The 22048-nt window shown below is 42.5% G+C and overlaps 1 protein-coding gene across 5 annotated transcripts in view; it reads left to right on the forward strand.

Moving 5' to 3' along the window:
- The window catches only part of PCNX2 (pecanex 2), a 296271-nt gene that overhangs the window by 217471 nt on the left and 56752 nt on the right, over nt 1-22048 (forward strand). For all 5 annotated transcript variants that reach the window (XM_070471076.1, XM_070471078.1, XM_070471079.1 and 2 more), the window contains 2 exons: nt 4905-4963; nt 9297-9512. In XM_070471076.1, coding sequence (XP_070327177.1) covers nt 4905-4963; nt 9297-9512 — 275 coding nt within the window. The remainder of the gene's footprint in view (nt 1-4904; nt 4964-9296; nt 9513-22048) is intronic.

The raw sequence follows: 22048 nt of genomic DNA on the forward strand, positions 1-22048 counted from the left end.
GGCGAGAAGGAAGCTCAAGAGGGAGGGCCGTACGTATACCTATGGCTGGTTCATGGTGACGTGTGGCAGAGACCAACACAATATTGTAAAGCAGTTATCCTCCAATTAAAATACGTAATTTTTTTAATGTAGTGCAGAAGGACAGTATATATGTGATTTTGGTGAAGGAAGTGTACATACAATCAAGCACACAAGCACATGTTTTTTTCAGAAGCTTCCTTTTTTTTTTCCATTTATTTTTATTAGTTGGAGGATAATTACTTTACAGTATTGTAGTGGGTTTTGCCATACATTGACATGAATCAGCCATGGATTTACATGTGTTCCCCATCCTGAACTCCCCTCCCACCTCCCTCCCCATCCCATCCCATCCCTCTGGGTCATCCCAGTGCACCAGCCCCTGAGCACTTGTCTCATGCATCCAACCTGGACTGGCGATCTGTTTCACGCTTGATAATATACATGTTTCGATGCTGTTCTCTCAGATCATCCCACCCTCGCCTTCTCCCAATAGAGTCCAAAAGTCTGTTCTATACATCTTGTCTCTTTTTCTGTCTTGCATATAGGGTTATCGTTACCATCTATGAGAAACAGCCATCCCATGAAGGATTGCAGTGCTTTTCTAGATATGAGGAGACCAAGAATTGGGCTCATAAAATCAGCTCCTAAAAATATCTACCTATCTGAAGACCTGTCCTGCCAGTTTTATTCCCTCAGATCACAGAGTGCCTCATCTCTGTTCTCCACCTGGAAGGCCTCTCAAGGGGTGTTGAAGGTCAGCAGCTGCAGCAGCACATGATTTAATCCTAGTAGAGGTAGATGTGCTTCGTTGCTCAGTCGTGTTTGACTCTTTGCGACCCCATGGACTGTAGCCCACCAGGCAAGTGCCCATGGTGAGTGCCAATTTGTAGTTGACGGTATGTAGCAAAAGCAGTGCTCAGAGAGAAATTCATATCTGTGAATGCCTAAATTAAAAAAAAAAAGAAAAATCTCAAATCAATAAGCTAGTCTTCCATGTTAAGAAACTAGAAAAAAAAGGAGCCAGCTAAACCAAAGTAAGCAGACAGAACAAAATAATACAAATTAAAATGATGAGAAATGAAATAGAGGATAGGAAAACAATAGAAAGAATAAATTACACCAAAAATTGATTTGTTGAAAAGATTGACAAAATTGACAAACCTTTACCAAGAATGACCAAGAAAAAGAGACTCAAATGACTCAAATCACAGTTAAAAGTTGAGAACATTTCTACCAACATTACATAATTGAAAGAGAATTCTATAAACTACTGTGTATCAACAAATGAGATAACCTAGCCAAACTGGAAGAATTCATAGAAATACACACACTACCAAAATTGACTGAAAGAGAAATAGATAATCTGAGTAAACCTATAACAATTAAAGGGAATTAGTAGGTAATAAAAAACTCGCAGCTAAGAGAAGCCCAGAATCTGTTAGCTTGACTCTCAAATTCTCTAAAATGATTAAAGAAGAATTACCATCAGTTCTCAAATCTCCCCATAAAAGAGTGGAGGAAGGAATAGTTCTTAAATCATTCTGTGGGGCCAGTATTACCCTGATACCAAACCCAGACAAAGTCATCACAAGAAAAGACAACCTTAGACCGATATCCCATATGAATATAAACACAAAAAATCATCAAAAAATACTAACCCAAATGAAACTTGTGCATATATTCAACTTAAAATGTGACAGTGTCCTTCTGTTTAGTGTCTGACTGCCTTCTCTTTGTCCAGATTTCTCTAATGCTGTCCTGACCCATGAAGAGAACTACAATCCATCCATCCTGTTTTCTACATATGAACAGATGCCCGTCAAAATTCTTACTCCAGCCAGTTACACTTCCTCGTCAAAAATGAGGACTTCTCCTCCCATAAATGGGCTTTCATGGTGGTTCAGATGGTAAAGCGTCTGTCTCCAGTGCAGGAGACCTGGGTTCGATCCCTGGGTCAGGGCGATCTCCTGGAGAAGGAAATGGCGACCCACTCCAGTACTCTTGCCTGGAGAATTCCATGGATGGAGGAGCCCGGTGTGCTATATAGTCCGTGGTGTCACAAAGAGTCAGACGCGACTGAGCAACTTCACTCACTCTCCCATAAATAGTCTATGTCAAACCGGAACTTGAAACAGTATAATTAAGTTACTATTAAATTACTTCAGCTCCTCAGCTGAAGCCACATAAGAGACAAGGTGCTGGAATTAGGTGAGGAGGCAGGAAGGCAAAGCTTGAAGGGAGGAAATGAGCTTTGCTGTTGGCATTCCGTATTAACATAAGGGAGAGATGCTTCAGAGTGAGTCACCTTCTCTGGGAAGACCTGTCATGTAACTGGACTCTTGGCTTGTGGCCCTTGGGACACTGTGACAGGCAGTGAGCCTTGACTTTGCCAGGCAGGTGCTAAGAGCGCACGCATCTCACCACGCCGGCATTTTGAACTCTCTGAGATTAGGCGGGTGAGATGGAAGCCCCCACCAGGTGGTGCGAGTGGTAAAGAAGCTGCTGGCTAGGGCCGGAGACAAGAGATGAGGGTTTGATCCGTGGGTGGGAAAGAACCCCTGGAGTAGGAAATGGCAAACCACTCCAGTATCTCTGCCTAGAAAATCTCATGGACAGAGGAGCCTGGCAGGCTACAGTCCATGGGGCCGCAGAGAGTCGGACATGACTGAGCGACTGACCATACCACACGCTGAGCAACAGAACCGATGTTCCTGCAGTAGGACAGTGAAGGCGGAAATCCAATTACTGAGCTAATTAGCACCTTTGAGTGGTAAGCACCAAATTTACAGGAGGAAAGCACTGGAGAAAACCTTGAATACCCAGTAAGGCTGACACTTGCCCTTCTTAGAGAGTCTGGTGGCGAGCCAGAGGCCCTGGGGGCACACAGGCAGCGTGGATTAGTTACTGCTGATCAGAATTTAGCCTCTGTATCCAAAGCCTTTTGCAGATAGCTTTTCATTTAACATAGTTTTAGAAGGTGTTTTAATTCCCTAAGGAGTTTGGTAAATGACTTTCTTTTGGCTCAATCCCGTTTTAAAAATTGTTTATTCTGCTGCTGAAAATTCCATTTGTCCTAGGTCTTAAGGTGAAATTAAAATTCCATTCAGGGACTCACTATGCCAACATGGGATTACGGCCTTCATTAGAAAAGAATTTTGTTGTTCGCTTTATTTTCTGCCACCCGGGCTCTTTTATTTTCAAAGCCTATCTGATGGTATTTGCAAGGAAAAGGAAGCAGTAATAGAACAATGTGACCTTTTCGAGCTGTAACAGAATATCCCTTCTCTACAGCCCATCTGGAGCATCTAGTCTACAAAACTCCAACAGGATCCTGCCTAGATAGTTCTCATATATCTGAAACATGGTATATCTAGGTATGGTAAAGATAAGATGCTCATTATGTTCAAACTGTATGGAACCCCTTCATTCAGTGGTCTATTTCTAGTGAAAGCCCTTTCTTTATGGCACAGGTTTAGCCTTATGAGATTTTTGTAGGAAGAGGGATGCTTTCCAGGGCCCAAGAGCGGGCTCTTGTCTAACACTCAGAAATGAATTGTCTAAGGAGACACATGGGCTGACAAAGCAAGAGACTTCACTGGGAAGGGACACCAGGTGGAGAGCAGCAGAGTAAGGGAACCCAGGAGGACTGCTCTGCCAAGAGGCTCACATCTCAGGTTTTATGGTCATGGAGTTAGTTTCCAGGTTTTCTCTGGCCCGTCATTCTGACTCAGGGCCCTTCCTGGTGGCGTGCACGTCACTCAGCCAAGATGGATGCTAGCAAGGAGGATTCTGGGAGGTTGGTAGGACATTTTGACCTACCTGAGTTCTTCTGGTTGGTGATGTTCCGCATTCCTTACTAGGATCTCCTATTATAAAATAGCTCACGCAAGTAGTTACTATTGTGTTTGGCCAGGATGGGGCAGTTTCAGTCAGTGGTTCCCCTAACAAAATTTCCATTTTTATAAACTGTAAACTGGTGAATATCATTAGCTTCATGTGGTTGGTGGCAGTTTCACATCTCATCCATCAAAGAATGACAAGACCCTCACTCAATGTCTGAAATAAGTCAAGGCTAGTCCAACATCGTCTCTCCAAGCAGAACAGACTGTTGCACTTACAAAGGGTTTGGGGGACATCTGAAGTTCAAGGCAGATGAGTTTCAGATTCAGAAGTGGGGTGATACCATCTGCAGGGCAGTCTCTTGGGGAAACTGTTACTGATTGGTCACCCTCAGAAGTCTGCACGGAGCCTGTCCCTTGCTGGCTGACTTTCAGAAGCAAGCAGCCACTGTGAAATGGCTGCCTTACCAAAGCTGTAGGTTGAGGTGAGTTGTCATAACTGAAAAGGTTTAAAACTGGTTCTGGTGGCAACTGGTTACCATGGTTACAGACAATCCACCTTTTCCTAAGCTGCAGAAAGCTGTTCTTCATTCTTATGGTTCAACCTAAGAAAAGTCTGTAAGAATGCATCCAACTCTTGAAAGCAAGTGGTGGAGACCTGGACTACTTATCAAGAATGTTCTGGAATCAATTTGAATAGCAAGATAGCTATGTATGTGCTGCTCTCAAGTACTGTCAGCGAGTGGTAGTCCATTGACAATTTCAATGCTTGCTTTTATTTTGTGGGTTGGATACTCAGAATTGATAAAGATAAAGGTCTGTCTCCTGTACCTAAGTGCTAAACATCTCTTCCCTCTGTATTTTCTGTACTTTTCCCGCCCTTCTGACCCCTCTCTTCCTTCAGCCTTGTCAATGTAAAACAATAACTCTAATATGTGATCTCCATCTCCCCTGGATTTCCCACCCACACAGCTGATTCTGTGAGCCAGCTCTCATTTGCAGGGATCTAATCACAACCTCTTACTCTTCTGTGGCTCTTTCTAGTACAAGGCGTGTGGATAATTCCAACACAAGACTGGTGGTCCAAATTGAAAAGGATCCAGGTAAGAGGATATCTTCCTTCTCTTTCTCTCTTTTTTTATTGTTTTATTTTATTTTATTTTATTTTGGCTTTGCAGCACATGGGATCTGAGTTCCCCAAGCAAGGATTGAACCCATGCCCCTGTGTTGGAAGTGTTAGTCTTAACCACTGGAGCCTCCCTGCCCAGAAAGGTCCGCTGCCTCTCTTTTAAGCTATTTATTTTGTTGTGTAGATGGATTCCTTCAATCCAAAAAATAGGAATTAAGTACTCACTTTTTTTAATCATTGTGGAGACAGTGAATGTCTTGGTAAATGTACTGATGGTAGAAATAAAACTGTGCAAATAGAACTGATCAAGTATCCTGATTTGGTTTAGAAATGGATTCTTCCATGATTTAGAACTGATTAGATATCTTTTCAATATTGAATAACTGTTGGTTACAACATTTTAGTTAGTATATGCTAAACATCAAATACAGGCAGTAAACCTTGGTATTGGTATTCTGGCAAAAAAAAAAAAAAAAAATTAGCATTATGATGTCCTTAAAGGCCAGTCATTCCAGGATCCAGGGTCTGGATATCTTCAGAGTCTTTGTATAACATTAATCTATGGAAAGATTTATCTGCCATAGTAACAGGAAGTTACTTTTTTCTTCCTATAGTCTATTTCATTTTGAAGCATTTGACCTTTTTTTCCCTCATATCAGTATGCAAATTTAAGCCAATCTCTATTTTTAATCCACCTCACTCTCTCCTCTGTGCCAAAAATGTTGTCTAGGAAGAATTGTATCCTGCTTATTAGCTACATTTGAATTGCATATACATGATTAATTTGAAATCATAATTTGAAACTTGAAAATATCTGGAGAGGCAGGTTTATTTTTTGCTAAACTTTGTATCAGCCCAATTTGAAGGGGGTGTGGTTGGAGTGTAAACATCTCTAATGTGGAGCCATGGGATTCTAATTTTGCCTGGCCATTGACATTAGGCATATAGACAGTTTCATAAGTACATTGTGCTTTTAGTTGTTCATAATTTTGTCTCATTTTAGTCTAATTATACAGATGTGTGGTCAGTGTGTTCTAAGATCTCAACTTTTCATGGTTTAAATTGTTTTATTCATACATCAAACAGTTTGAACAGTTAAGCAAAAGTTAATTCTCTTGTTAAGGTTTTTTCTTTAAAAGTACCAGAGACTCGGAGTAATCTCCAATTAGTGTCTCTGGATGCATGCTGCTTCATCAGAGAAAATGAATATCACTGCAGGTCAGGCAGGCTTAATCTGCATAGAAAATTAAGCATAATGATACCTTATTAGAGGACATGACAGGACTCAGTCCATAGAACAGTTTGTTTCTTTCCATTAATCATAAATAGGTTATAAATGCACCTATTTCAATTTGGCTTTTAACTGTCGTGAATGCCTAGCCCTGATATCCATAGTTTGATAGTGTTATCCTGTAGATTTCTTAGCCGTGGGTCAGTGCTGTTCCTTACGTGGGTGCATTTGGGGCCAGTCTGCACCTTCCTGCACCCTCAGTGATGCTCCAGTTCCCAAGAGTACCGAGCAGGAAGGCTCCATTCAGATCTTCAAGGATCTTTATCTCCAAACTTCTTGAATCTCTGTCTCCATGCCAGAAGCTGGCCTAGAAGGGGTCCTTGAGCTTTGCTTTAGGCCTCTTCTCTTTGGGGGCAACTCTATGCTTCTCTGACTTTCTGGAGGCAGAGTTTACTCCTCAGAGGAAAGATGCTCCTAAAGTGAAAGCACTGGTGACAAACTTTCCTTCTAGCCCCTCCCAGTACTTCTTCCACTCCCAGGACCACAGACCAGGAGGACTTCCCAGTTTACCCAGTCTTCTCAAAAAAGATTCTGTCTTCATCATGAGAGATCTGACAGAGGGAGTAAAAGGAGTCAGCCCAGCCAGGACATGAAAGGAAACGCATCATGGACCCCCAGTTTCACGCCCCTGAAACACACTGGCCCTTTATTGGGAAGCAGGGTGTTCCCTCACCCCATCTCCTTTGCTGTATCCTTCCTTTTTTCTTCCCCTGATGTCCTCATCCACTCCATCTGAATGGCTAAGTTCAAACAAGCAAGCAGCAATCCTGGCAAGGATGCAGAACAACTAGAATTCTCAGTCCCTGCGACTGGGGTGCAGAATGGTCCAGCCACTTTGGAGAACGGTAGTGCCACTCTTAGGGGCTGACTCAAGAGAAATGAAAACATGTTCTTATAGACTTCTGTTCATGAATGTCATGAGTGGATTTACTCATGTTCACCAATACTGAAAACAACCCAAAGGACCTTCAGCCACTGAATGGTTAAGCAAACTGTAGTAACCACATACAAATGAGACAGAACAAACTACTGCTGCATACCTCAGTATGGATGGAGCACAAATGCAGCATTCTAAGTGGCGGTTATGTGACTATAAGCATTTTTTAAGATTCACAGAACTGGACATTAAAAAGGGCAAATTTAGCTCTCTGTAAATTATGCCTCAATAAATCTGAGTTTTATATACATATATAACTTAAAGTTAGTAAGTGGCATTGATATATAATAACTTATATACTCGTATATAATATATAAAAATGTATACTAGCAATAATTATTTATATTGTAGACTATAGTTATATATGTATATATGCATATATATGCACTGTTTACACAGTATATACTATCAATAATTATAGAATATATATGTGTGTATATATATAAAACTTCCCTATAGTTCAGATGGTAAAGAATCTGTCTGCAATGCAGGGATACCTGGGTTCAATCCCTGGGTCAGGAAGATCCCCTAGAGAAGGAAATGACAACCCACTCCAGTATTCTTGCCTGGAGAATTCCATGGGCAGAGGAGCCTGGTGGGCTACAGTCCATGGGGTCACAAAGAGTCAGACACAATTAAGTGACTAACACTATACACACACACACACATACAATTTATTGTCTGTAAATTATTTCTCAGTGAAACCCTAGAGTTACTTAATGGATTATGTTCTCAAAAGCAAAATTTCTGTTAACAAAGCTGTATCATCTATGGTGTCATCTATTATTCAACAGATGTTTAGTCAGTCATTACTGCATATTAAGAATCTGCCAGCACTGAGATACAAAAATAAACAAATTCAGTCTTCCCTCACTACTGCAGGGTGCATTGGAGAAATCAGAGGTTAATCAAATAACCATATATACACATATACACACACACAAAAAAAGTCAAATTCCAACTGTTTCAAGTGCTTTCAAGCAGAGAGGGTCATCGTCCTGATGTCCTATAACATGGCATGGCAAAGGGGTCAAGGAAGGCTTCCCTGAAGTGGCCATGGAACAGAGGTCTAAAGATTAGTAGAGGTAATAAGACAGAGAAGAATGAAGGGAAACCAGGCAGAAAGATTAGTCTCTTCAAAGGCCCGGGGTGGGAAGGGGCAAGTGAGTCACTCAACTGGGAGCAGTTCTGTATTGCTAAGCATGAAGATTGAGGAAGAGATGAGTGAGAGGTGAGGGTGGAGACTGAAGTGGGGAGCAGAGCACACAGCGCCCCTGGTGTGACTATACACCCTGGGTTTGATCAGGCTGGTGTCCTCGCTTATTCCTAGGAGGATGACTTATGGGACCCTATTATAGGTGATGTTATGAAGTTGTGTCTCTATCTTAAGAGCCCTCACAAACCTCTTTAAGAAATGGGCTGCAGGGCCCTGGGTGACACATTCCCCTTTTGTCTGAAAGGCTCATCCTGGCTGGGGGGGTAGAGAATCGATGAGGAAGCGTGTCCTAGTGAAGACGCATAGGTGAGTCACATGACCATTGTGGTCCTCCACCTGAAAAACCGTGTAACTTGGGATAAAGCAAGGGTACTGGGAATGGGAAAAAGTAGGAAGGTGCAAAAAATACTTGAAGAATGTGAAACTGAGAGCCTTAGGTGGGACGAAGTGGAAAGAAAGATGCCTAGGTTGTGGCCAGCTGGACAGCTGAGAGCAGGTTGGGGGCGGGACTGGGGGGGCAGGGCCTGACTTGAACACACTGGGTGGAGCAGAAACATTGGAAACATACACGAAATGTTAAGTAGACAAGGAAGTAGACAGGTCTAGAGTCCAGGCAAGAGATCTCTGCTGGAGATAGGAATTTGTCAGGTGTCTCGTTTAGACAGGAATTCAGTCCATTTATGCAGATGACATTGACCAGAAAGAGCAGAGAGGGAAGAAATAGGAGGGTCTCCCAGAGCCCCCCACAACGGGCGAAGTGTCTGAGGAGTCTGATTCACCCCTTGATTAGGGCTCCCCATCTCCCAGGGAGAGCACGTTGGAGCAGGACTCACTGGGCGTCTTCTTTCTTGTCCTGTCTTCAGGGAGCGATGGCAACAACCTCAATTCCATCTTTTACGAGCACTTGACAAGGGCGCTCCAGGAGTCCCTCTGTGGAGACCTCATCCTTGGCCGGTGGGGCAACTACAGCTCTGGAGATTGCTTTATTTTGGCTTCAGATTACCTCAATGCTTTCGTTCACCTGATTGAAATTGGCAATGGCCTTGTCACCTTTCAACTTAGAGGACTGGAATTCCGAGGTAAGAATCTCTTTACTGTGGAAGTTGTTGGAAATTGGTCATTTGAGTTAGGTATCATGCAGAGCTTTCATAAGAAGTCACCCTTAAAAAGGAAGAGTGGGATGCCTGTCCTAGAGAATGAGTTAGGGAGCTTGCTATAACCACATTTCATCATGTATTTGGATACAAAGAAAGTCCAGTCATCTGAATTAGTAATCAGGTTAAATGTACAGTCTGGAGTAAACCTTAGGAGTAGCAAGTCAGAGCTTTGGTTTATTTGGGGAAAAACTCAGAATGGGTGTGGGGGCTCTGTGTGGAGTCAGCCAGACCCAAAATGGAACCTGCTCTGTGGGTTACAAATGCAATGGTCTGTTGTGGGTGAGTCTCTGAGTTTTGTTAAAAATTGTCTGTAAGGTGATAATAAGAGTGACTGCCTCATGCAGTTGTTGTGTGATTTAACTGAGATCATGTCTACGCAGGCACTGTTGTTGTTGTTTAGTTGCTAAGCTGTGTCTGACTCCTTTGGAACCCTATGGACTGTAGCCCGCCAGGCTTTTCTGTCCATGGAATATCCCAGGCAAGAATACTGGAGTGGGTTGACATTTCGATCTCCAGGGGATCTTCCCGATCCAGGGAGCAAACCCATGTCTCCTTCATTGGCAGGTGGATTCTTTACTATGAGCCCCCTGGGAAGCCCACTTGCAGGCACTACACGAATGCTTACTGCTCTGTGGTCACTGAGTCTGCCTGTATCTTTGAAGAGTGCTTCTGGCTTTTCCATGAATCAGACGCTGCAGGTGTGTGGTGATCACCCAGGGATCCGCGTCACGGACATCCCTGTGGCCCCGTCTCCCAGGTTCTTTGTGTGGCCCTTCATTCACACATGCTTTTCTCTACAACAGCAGCCCCTCTGTGTCAGGCCGCATGCCGATGCTGAGGATGCAATGGCATGTGACCTTGAGTCTTACCTTCATGACATGGCAAATAAATAAGTGAACAAAAGAGCAAACCAATCACAACTTGAGGAATGGTAGAAAGGAGGTAAATAAGGTTCTATGACTAGAATCGGTGCAGAAGGTGAGGAGGCTCTTCAGGGAAGGGTCCTGAGGAAGAGAACAGGGCGAAGAATATTCTAGGCCAGGAATTGGGAAGCGCTGAATGTCTGAGTTAGAGTAACCCAGGAGGAATGCCGTGACCAGAGAGGCGGGGTTGGGGGAGGTCATGGGGTTTCTCCCAGCCAGGGCGAGGTGCTGCCTTGTATTCTGTGCACAGTGAGGAGCCATGGAACGTTCTGGAAATGGGAATGACTGAAGAGCTTGTTCTGGTTGCTGTGTGGAAGATGTACTGGAGGGGATGAAAGGAGAAAAGCGGGGACCACCTAGGAGTGTCCTGTAGTCACCCCAGCAAGAGAAGATGGCAGAGGCAGAGATGTGCTGGGGTGCTCAGAAGTGGAGGACAGGCCTGCATGTTGGGGTGAGGGAAGGTGGGGTACTCAGTATGCTCCCTGCTTTCTAGATTGAGAGCCCAATGGACATTGGTGCGTTTACTGAAACTGAGAAGCCTAGATAAGGAGTGGCACTCGGGGTTTGAGGATGCAATCAAGAGCCCCATTTTGAATATTCACTTGGATTCATCCAAGTGAGTGTATCACATAACTAGTTGGACATACGTGTCTAATATTCATTTTTGTTGTTTAGTCACTAAGTTGTGTCTGACTCTTTTGTGACCCCATAGACTGTAGCTTGCCAGCCTCCTCTGTCCATGGAATTTTCCAGGCAACAGTACTGGAGTCTGTTACTATTTCCTTCTCCTGGGGATCATCCCAACCCAGAGACTGAACCCAAGTCTCCTGCACTGCAGGCAGATTCTTCACTGCTGAGCCACCTGTAAAGTGCTTAAAGCTCATTTGGGAGATATTTATTGAGCACCGATTATATGTCAAGCACTAAGTTAGGTGCTCTGAGTAGAGAAGTAAAGGTCCTGCCTTATGGAGCTTGAAGCCTCCCTTAGAAGACAGGCCCCTGATAAATAATTACTGCCCAGACAGGTGGCTGTCACAGCAGCATGGTGCGTGGGGGCCTGGGGGCCAGAGAAAGGGCGCTGGAGTCAGAGCTGGGGTCTGGTCAGCTCAGCAGAGGAGGGGCTGCAGTTAGAACGGAGAGGAGGAACAACGGGTGTGATTACAAGCAGGCGTCAAGTGACCAGGTGGTTTCCGGGTGGTTTGGGAAGAAGGGGCCACAGGCAGTGCTGGGAAGGGAAACGACAGCCAGGCCATGCCTTCCAGAACCTCACAGTGATCAAAGGGCACGTTTCCACCAAGAGCAAATTGCTCTCACTTCATATTTTAAAACCATAACCCAAAGAGAATTCTTGTACATCCTTACAAATTCTAGGAATCTAATTTAGGCAGCTTATTTGGGAAAAGGTTATTGGGCCAAGGGAGTGATGATCAGACTCTAAAGAACAGAGAAGCAATATTTCCCTGATATTTTTCACAAATGCCAGAAAATGCCACAGAAGGTGGTAGAAATTAAGTGTCTGGGTACAATAATGCAATAGAACTGCCTATTTTTGAGAGCTTTCCATTTTTTCCGGGAATTCAAGGGAAGAACTTTTAAGGTTCGCTGAGATGAATTTGAATTATAGTTATAGCACAAGTTTTATGTGGCTTATAGCATCTTCAGCAAACTTAACCGATCTTTGAATTGAAGGGTTAGTTAGGAGGCTTCCCAAGTGGCACACTGTTAAAGGCTCCTCCTGCCAACACAGGAGATGCTGGTTTGATCCCTGGGTTGGGAAGATTCCCTGGAGTAGGAAATGGCAATCTACTCCAGTATTCTTGCCTGGAGAATCCCATAGACAGAGGAGCCTGGAGGGCTACAGTTCCTGGGATCTCAAAGAGTCATACCAGACGGAAGCCACTGAGCACACATTTCAAACGTGCATAAGAGAATGTTGTATAGCTGAGCACCTGGGAGAAAAAGTAAAAAGTTTGGTGAACAGTTAGCTAGCCTCTGGCACAGTGCGTAATTTTCCCAACATTAGAATAAGAGTTTAGAACCTGGATAGCCCAAACGATTAATGAAGGTTCATGGCACATGCTGTTTCCATTGGATGGTACTATAGTGGTGTAAATTCAAATTAAGAATACAAATAAAGAAGCCACGTTTTTCTGTTCTACTCCTTTGGCCTATGCATCCCAGAATAGAAATACATTTTTTTTGTTGTTCATGTAAAGAAATATGATTGTACTGTTGCTCTTGGTTTGTGAGTATTCCTTGCATCTGCCGAACCAGAGAGCTTTTAAGGAAACCATTCAAGAATTGGTGGATTAATCAGCTTTAAGCCTAAAGTCAAGGAAACAGACAATGCACTTTAGAAGGCCCTCAGTGTGAGGGACACCAAATTCAAGGCTTTTCAAAAGAAATGGAACCTGTTGTATTTAACCATCATCCGAGTAGGCAGACACAGAAAAATGGGAAAGTGAGAGTTGATTATCTGTCCAATCCATTTCTGTTCTCTGTTAGTCATTCAAGTGACCTAGCTTGATGGTTTGGCTTATTTCTATAAAAGAGGAGAAACATGAATGAGGAGAACAGAGCTGCCAACAAAAGAGTCAGACAACTTGAAAATCCTGTAATTATAAATGAAGAAAAACGAAGAATAGGAGCAAAAAAAAAAAAAAAAAGGGCATTGGGGAGAGAGACTTGTATGAGATACAAAGCACTCTTGCCTGTGAAGGTGACAGCTACCTCAAGATTGGCCTTAATCCCAATACTTCCTCCCATCTAACTGATGGGGAAATCCATATCCCTCAAGATGAATTATTTCCCAAGACTCACAGCTACTTAGGGGTTGTTTGTTGTTTAGTTGCTCAGTCATGTCCAACTCTTTGCGACTCCATGGACTGCAGCACGCCAGGCTTCCCTGTCCTTCACTATCTTTCTGACTTTGTTCAAACTCATATCCATTGAGTCAATGATGTCAGTCAACCATCTCATCCACTGTGGCCCACTTCTCCTCTTGCACACAGTCTTGCCCAGCATCAAGGTCTTTTCCAAAGAATTGGCTCTTCACATCAGGTGGCCAAAGTATTAAAGCTTTAGCTTCAGCATCAGTGGACTTCCAGTGAATATTCAGTGTTGATTTCCTTTAGGATTGACGGGTTTGATCTTCTTGCAGTCCAAGGGACTCTCAAGAGTCTTCTCCAACACCACAGTTTGAAAGCATCAATTCTTCGGTGCACAGCCTTCTTTATGGTCCAACTCTCACATCTATACATGACTGCTGGAAAAACCATAGCCTTGACTATTCAGACCTTTGTTAGCAAAGTGATGTATTTGCTTTTTCAATGTGCTGTCTATCTTTGTCATAACCTTTCTTCCAAGGAGCAAGTGTCTTTTAATTTTGTGACTGCAGTCACTGTCTGCAGTGATTCTGGAGCCCAAAAAATAAAGTCTGTCACTGTTTCCTCTTTTTCGCCATCTATTTGCCATGAAGTGTTGGGACTTTATGCCATGATCTTAGTTTTTTGAATGTTGAGTTTTAAGCCAGGTTTTTCATTCTTCTCTTTCACCTTCATCAAGAGACTCTTTAGTTCCTCTTTGCCTTCTGCCATTAAAGTGGTATTATCTGCTTATCTGAGGTTGTAGATATTTCTCCTAGCAATCTTGATTCCAGCTTAGAGCTGGGCAGACCCACAGGGTTCTTAACCAGAACTTCTCATTCTCCCTGACCATTTCCTCTTTTCATTCCTCCTATTGGTTGGAAATTTGTACCATAGTGTTCATTGGTTTATTAAACACTGAATAACTGGGATATAATGCCCTCAATCACTTGTATAGCTCCATGTAATTTTCTCAGTTGCATAGAAAACTCCACTTTAGGTCAGGATGTTCAATGGGGGCACACATATGACTTGGCTTCTCAGAGTCTCAATTTCTTCATCAAAAGCTTGGTGTGATTTTAAGTTCTTTCCAGCTCTGAAACATAGGCAGAGCACTCTCCAACCTAGATCACAGCAAGATCCTCTATGACCCACCTCCCAGAGTGATGGAAATAAAAGAAAAAATAAACAAATGGGACCTAATTAAACTTAAAAACTTTTGCACAAGAAAGGAAACTATAAGCAAGGTGAAAAGTCAGTCTTCAGAATGGGAGAAAATAATAGCAAATGAAACAACTGACAAAAGAATCAATCTCAAAAACATACAAGAGGCTCATGTAGGTAAATACCAGATAAATAAACGACCCAATCAAAAAATGGGTCAGAAAACTAAACAGACATTTCTCCAAAGAAGACATACAGATGGCTAACAAACACAGGAAAAGATGCTCAACATCACTCATTACCAGAGAAATGCAAATCAAAACCGCAATGAGGTACCATCTCATGCCAGTCAGAATGGCTGCCATCAAAAAGTCTACAAACAGTAAATGCTGGAGAGATTGTGGAGAAAAGGAAACCCTCTTACACTGTTGGTGGGAATGCAAACTAGTACAGCCACTATGGAGAACAGTGTGGAGATTCCTTAAAAAACTGGAAATAGAACTGCCATGTGACCCAGCAATCCCACTGCTGGGCATATACACCAAGGAAACCAGAATCAAAAGAGACACGTGTACCCCGATGTTCATCACAGCACTGTTTACAATAGCCAGGACATGGAAGCAACCTAGATGTCCATCAGCAGACAAATGTATAAGAAAGCTGTGGTACATATACATGATGGAATATTACTCAGCTATTAAAAAGAATGCATTTGAGTCAGTTCTAATGAGGTGGATGAAACTGGAGCCTATTTATAGAGTGAAGTAAGTCAGAAAGAAAAACACCAATACAGTATATTAATAGATATATATGAAATTTAGAAAGATAGTAATGACAACCCTATATGCAAGATTGCAAAAGAGACACAGATATAAAGAACAGACTTTTGGACTCTGTGGGAGAAGGTGAGGGTGGAATGATTTGAGAGAATAGCATTGAAACATGTATATTACCAAATGTGAAGTAGATGACCAGTCCAGGTTTGATGGTGCCCAAATTGACCACTCAAAGCTGGTGCACTGGGACAATCCAGAGAGATGGGATGGGGAGGGAGATAGGAGGGGGGTTCAGGATGGGGAACACATGTACACCCATGGCTGATTCATGTCAATATATGGCAAATACCACCACAATATTGTAAAATAATTAGCCTCCAATTAAGATAAATAATCAATGCAAAGATCAATGCAAAGAAATAGAGGAAAACAACAGAATGGGAAAGACTAGAGATCTCTTCAAGAAAATTAGAGATACCAAGGGAACATTTCATGCAAAGATGGGCTTGATAAAGGACAGAAATGGTATGGACCTAACAAAAGCAGAAGATATTAAGAAGAGGTGGCAAGAAAACACAGAAGAACTGTACAAAAAAGATCTTCACGACCCAGATAATCATGATGGTGTGATCACTCACCTAGAGCCAGACATCCTGGAATGTGAAGTCAAGTGGGCCTTAGAAAGCATCACTATGAACAAAGCTAGTGGAGGTGATGGAATTCCATTTGAGCTATTTCAAATCCTGAAAGATGATGCTGTGAAAGTGCTGCACTCAGTATGCCAGCAAATCTGGAAAACTCAGCAGTAGCCACAGGACTGGAAAAGGTCAGTTTTCATTCCATCCCTAAGGAAGGCAATCCCAAAGAATGCTCAAGCTACCGCACAATTGCACTCATCTCACACGCTAGTAAAGTAATGCTCAAAATTCTCCAAGCCAGGTTTCGGCAATACGTGAACTGTGAACTTCCAGATGTTCAAGCTGGATTTAGAAAAGGCAGAGGAACCAGAGATCAAATTGCCAACATCTGCTGGATCATCAAAAAAGCAAGAGAGTTCCAGAAAAACATCTATTTCTGCTTTATTGACTATGCCAAAGCCTTTGGCTGTGTGGATCACAATAAACTGTGGAAAATTCTGAAAGATGGGAATACCAGACCACCTGACCTACCTCTTGAGAAATCTATATGCAGGTCAGGAAATAACAGTTAGAACTGGACATGGAACAACTGACTGGTTCCAAATAGGAAAAGGAGTACGTCAAGGCTGTATATTGTCACCCTGCTTATTTAACTTATATGCAGAGTGCATCATGAGAAACGCTGGGCTGGAAGAAGCACAAGCTGGCATCAAGATTGCCGGGAGAAATATCAATAACCTCAGATATGCAGATGACGCCACCCATATGGCAGAAAGTGAAGAGGAACTAAAAAGCCTCTTGATGAAAGTGAAAAAGGAGAGTGAAAAAGTTGGCTTAAAGCTCAACATTCAGAAAACTAAGATCATGGCATCTGGTCCCATCACTTCATGGGAAATAGATGGGGAAACAGTGGAAACAGTGTCAGACTTTATATTTTGGATTCCAAAATCACTGCAGATGGTGACTGCAGCCATGAAATTAAAAGATGCTTACTCCTTCGAAGGAAAGTTATGACCAACCTAGACAGCATATTAAAAAGCAGAGACATTACTTTGCCAACAAAGGTCTGTCTAGTCAAGGCTATGGTTTTTCCAGTGGTCATGTATGGATATGAGAGTTGTACTGTGAAGAAAGCTGAGCACCAAAGAATTGGTGCTTTTGAACTGTGGTGTTGGAGAAGACTTGAGAGTCCCTTGGACTGCAAGGAGATCCAACCAGTCCATCCTAAAGGAGATCAGTCCTGGGTGTTCACTGGAAAGCCTGATGCTGAAGCTGAAACTCCAATACTTTGGCCACCTCATGTGAAGAGTTGACACATTGGAAAAGACCCTGATGCTGGGAAGGATTGGGGGCAGGAGGAGAAGGGGATGACAGAGGATGAGATGGCTGGATGGCATCACTGACTCAATGCACATGAGTTTGAGTAGACTCCGGAAGTTGGTGATAGACAGGAAGGCCTGGCGTGCTGTGATCATGGGATTGCAAAGAGTCAGACGCAACTGAGCAACTGAACTAAGCTGAAGATAAATAAATTGATTTTTTTTTAAAAAGAAAGAAACAATAACAACAAAAAAGTTCTTTCCAGCTGTGGATGGCTCATCAGTCTAGGAGCTATATGTCCTTCCACCATATCATGGGGAGAAAGTTGAACTCCCTGTGGGAGTTTGATAAAATTTCCTCCCAGGGAGGAAGCCCAAGGCTTCAAAGTCAGTGGTGGAGGAGGGGTAAATGCCTAGTTGGGGTTGACTCCAAAGTTCATGACCTTTGTAGTAAACTCCATGGCCTTGGAGGGTGGCAGGGAGTGAGGGAGGGAAACAGGGAGGCAGGGAAAGAAGAAGGAAGAAGGAAAGAAGGAATGAAAAATAAGGAGAGATTACCAAAAAAAAAAAGAATAAGTAATCATTGTCTTCATCTCTTTGGCTGTTGAAATTCAAAAATAAAACTTTTACCTGAATATACTTGTGAGTGTTAATATGGAACCACCACTTTTAGGAGCTCAGTTTCTTGAATTGCTGACTGCCTTAGCAACCATGCAAGCTGGACGGCTCCTGCACGATGAACATGGAAAGCAAAGGCGTAGTTATCAAGAGATAGCCACACATTACCATCTGGCCTGGAAAATATCACAGAAATGAGATTTACGTTCCTGTCTGTGTGAAATGTTATCAGCCATCTCATAGTTTGGCTAACACCCCATAATCACCACCCTGTGGGGACATTCTAAAAATAGGTATATAACCTAATCTAATCTAAAGCTAATTCAACCCAAACCCTTATCCTAACTGGCTAATCCATGCATAGTCAGAGCTCCCACTAATCTTGGAACCAGCTAGAATTCTCTTCTCTATGACAACAATTAGGTCATTAGTGAGTCTACTTCTTTTGTCTGTATAGCTTGAGGAAGCTGTTAAGTCCCTTGGTTCCAAACTTTACCCATGAAATAATAGGTTCTTACTCAGAATTCCTCAATGCATATTTTTCTTCATTTCAAGTTATGTGACATATTGGTGAACAAGACAAAGCCCTGCTTGTCCAGATAACAAGTCTGGGAAAGGAGAAGTACTTTCTTGGAGAACATTAACAGAGTCTGCATATTTTAACATTCAACACTCCCAAAGTGTGTGGGAGAAAAGCAAGATAATGCTTGTTTGAATTAAATATTAATTAGAAAGTAAATGACTCAGTAAGATTGAGTGCATTGGTTTTTCTCATCTAGAAAATGGAGGGTGGGGGGATACCATATCATTCACAGATACCATTATTGTATATATTTCAGCTTTTCTTATGCTTCAGATTTGCCCACCATAAATTTCCCTGTGCACTGTAGGATTTGGTTTATTTCATTTTCTTCTATAGGCTAGAAGAAAAAAGTAAATTCAGGGAACTTTTGCTGTAATTTGTCAAGGCTCATGAGGCACTCTGTGAAAAGGGAAAAGCATGGACTTTGAATTCAAAAGGCCAGAACTTTCTACTGGACAAGATGTTTTGAGACTCAGTGTCCTTATTTTACTAAAAGAAATTATTTCTAAAAGAAGAGATTACATCTTCATAGCTGGGTTGATGTGTGCAATCAATGAGATGCTCTCTGAGGAGTTACTTTTTAAGTTGGTAAATGTCCCATAAACAGAAATTAAAATTTTAAAAATATTGAATATAAAAATTCTCTGAGAAAAACTGTTAACCACATTCAAAATCTCACTTGCTGAACAGGTCATAAAACAAATTGTATTTCTATGACCAGATTGTGAAGCAAATTGAGGCTCTTTGGAAGACAGAACTGTTATAATAAAAAGTCTCTGCTATGACCACAAAATCAACATACTATAAATTATTTTCACATACTTTTCCCTCCACTGCACACTGAGCCAATACACTTCTAAACTCTCAGTGTGACATTTAAAAGACATTCGGGTCCACTACTGTGTAGCACAGGGAACTCCGCTCAGTGCTCTATTTTGACCTCAATGGGAAGGAAATCCAGAAAAGAGGGCATATGTGTATACATACAGCTGATTCACTTTGCTGGGCAGCAGAAACGAACACAGCATTGTGAAGCAACTATCCTCCAATTTAAAAAAAGCCATTTGGGTCCAATGTGGCTGAAGAAATGGAAATTGGGACTGGGAAGAAATTATCTAGTAAAATAATGAAGAACTAAACTCATTCAGTGGATTCATAGGTCAGGTCCTTGTTTAAGTTCTGTTCTGTGACCATTTCTCCATCTTTGAGTTTAGATTAATTTAAAGTGTGTGATTATCAAATGGATGTTTAGCAATTAGGAAATGGGAAGTGTAATGGGACAGATTATTGTTGTATTAAGTATTTCTTCCCAGAAGTTAAATCTGGTGATGTCTAGGAGATTCAGGGTCATCTCTCATGGCAAGTAGCTGGGGCTAGATGACCTGTGTATTCCTTTCAGCTCACATTCTAGGATTCCATTCCAGAGAACTAGTGTAGGGTGGAGGAAGGGCTGAGAAAGACATGTCAATAACACTGAAGCTGTAGGAGAAATTTGGGGGGAAAATTCCACTGTGACCTTCTAAAAATGACATTCATTCCAAAACTTTTTAAAAAGCTTTCTCCGACAGTATTTCATTTGGCCACAAAATGGCCCTTGATCTAATCAGCTGGCAGAGAGCAATGATAGTTTAGATTTCTAGTCTGAAGAAAAATGGTCTGAAAGTCTTCATCATTACATGTATTGTGTGTATTACGGTGTTAGAAGGGGTACTAAAGAAGCTGAATCTTCAGCAAGAGCTCATAGACTGAGTCCTGACTCTCACAGCTTGTGTTTCCAACATGCAGTGCACGCTGGCCTGCGTGAAGTCCAAATGTCCATGGAAGTGAACTGCTTTGAGCTTAGCAGTGACCATACAGTAAATCCCCTACATATGAACCTTCAAGGTGCAAATTTCAAAAATGGGAACATGCATGCAGCCACTGTATGCTGGCTGTTGTGCTGTATTATTGTTACTGTACTTTCCAAGGTGCCGTCCTGTAAGAGTAAAAATGTCTTCTTTATTTTTTGTGTTTGTTTTTTGTGTATCATTTATGTGAAAAGTATTGTATGCCTATTACAATACAGTACTGGATAGCTGGTTATGTGAGTTGGGTACCTAGGCTAACTTTGTTGCACTTATGAAAGAACTGAACTTACAGATGCTGTCTTAGAATGGAACTTGTTCACATGTAGGGAACTTACTATATCTGATGGCCTCCTCCTTTTGTGGACCTGAGCAATTCAGGAACAAGCTTACTTGTGACCTCAGAAGGAAATGCGTTTTATACAATAATAGTCCAATACACACCCCAAACTGTACATTACACCTGAAACTTGAAAAACATTGTTTTTGTTCAATAGCCCAGGTGTGTCCGACTCTTTCTGACCCCATGGACACCCATGGCATGCCAGGCCTCCCTGTCCCTCACTATTTCTCAGAGTTGACCCAAGTTCATGTTCATTGCATCGGTGATGCTGTCCAGCCATCTCATCCTCTGACGCCTTCTTCTCCTTCTATGCCTAATTACCCTCCACTCCACAAGCAGGGTAGTTTAAGGATAATCTAAACTTCTCTCTGGCAGCCCCTTCAGGAGACCTCACTGCTTGGCATATAGAAACACCATCCCCGAATGCCTGGCATGTCAGACTGATGAAGGCTGTGACCATTTCAAAACTTAGCTCAAATAAGCATCTAGTGAAGTTATTGTAAATCATTATTGGTGGATGAGGTGGTTAGACAGTATCGCTGACTCAATGGACATGAACTTGAGCAAATTCTGGGAGATAGTGGAGGACAGGGAAGCCTGGCGTGCTGAAGCCCATGGGATCACAAAGAGTCGGACACAACTTAGTGATGGAACAACAACAATTAGTGGGTAACACTAAGCATAATAATATTGATGATATTTGGGGTTTTCTGTGGAATCCAATTAGCCAGTCCCTGGGACAACTCACATCAGATAAAGAGGAACTTGGAGGGCCAGGAAGCCCGATCTTAAACATGTTGTGCATTAGGGCTTTCATGAGCCTATTATTGCTGGAAGGCTGTAAACAAGCTGACATTCTTCCAGTGCAGACTTACTGCTGCAGGGATCCATTTTAATGCATCCTTTGAAGTCCCCTTCACATAATGGCTCAGCGCCTCCATCATTTCCTCCAGTTTCTCCATAAACAGCCTGTACCCTAGTTTCAGTCCTATCACTCTTCACTTGAAATGGGACTGTGGGTGGCTGACTGCCCCGTGACCAATCTCTCCTCTATACTCCCCCAAGGCCGCAGGGGAATGTTTCTTAAGTGCAACATTCTCTCTGTTCCTTGGGACTTAAAAATACCTGTTACCTATCTGTTACCTACAGAATGAAGTTCGAATGTCTCCATAGGCGTCAACTTCCCACTCCAGCCAGCCTGCCCTGCGCCTCCCCTCTCCCCTCCAGGGATCTTAGCCCCACTTCCCAGCCAGGAGGGCACCTCTTCCACTCTTATTTGCCCACCCTTCCTTTCTCATATTCACAGGCCTTCTCCTTTGGCTTCCCAGTTTTCCCCAGAGAATGTCACCTCTACCTCTACCATTAAAGCAAGCATGCCTATGCTAA

Source organism: Odocoileus virginianus, chromosome 7 (assembly GCF_023699985.2).
Source record: "Odocoileus virginianus isolate 20LAN1187 ecotype Illinois chromosome 7, Ovbor_1.2, whole genome shotgun sequence".
Lineage (NCBI taxonomy): Eukaryota > Metazoa > Chordata > Mammalia > Artiodactyla > Cervidae > Odocoileus > Odocoileus virginianus.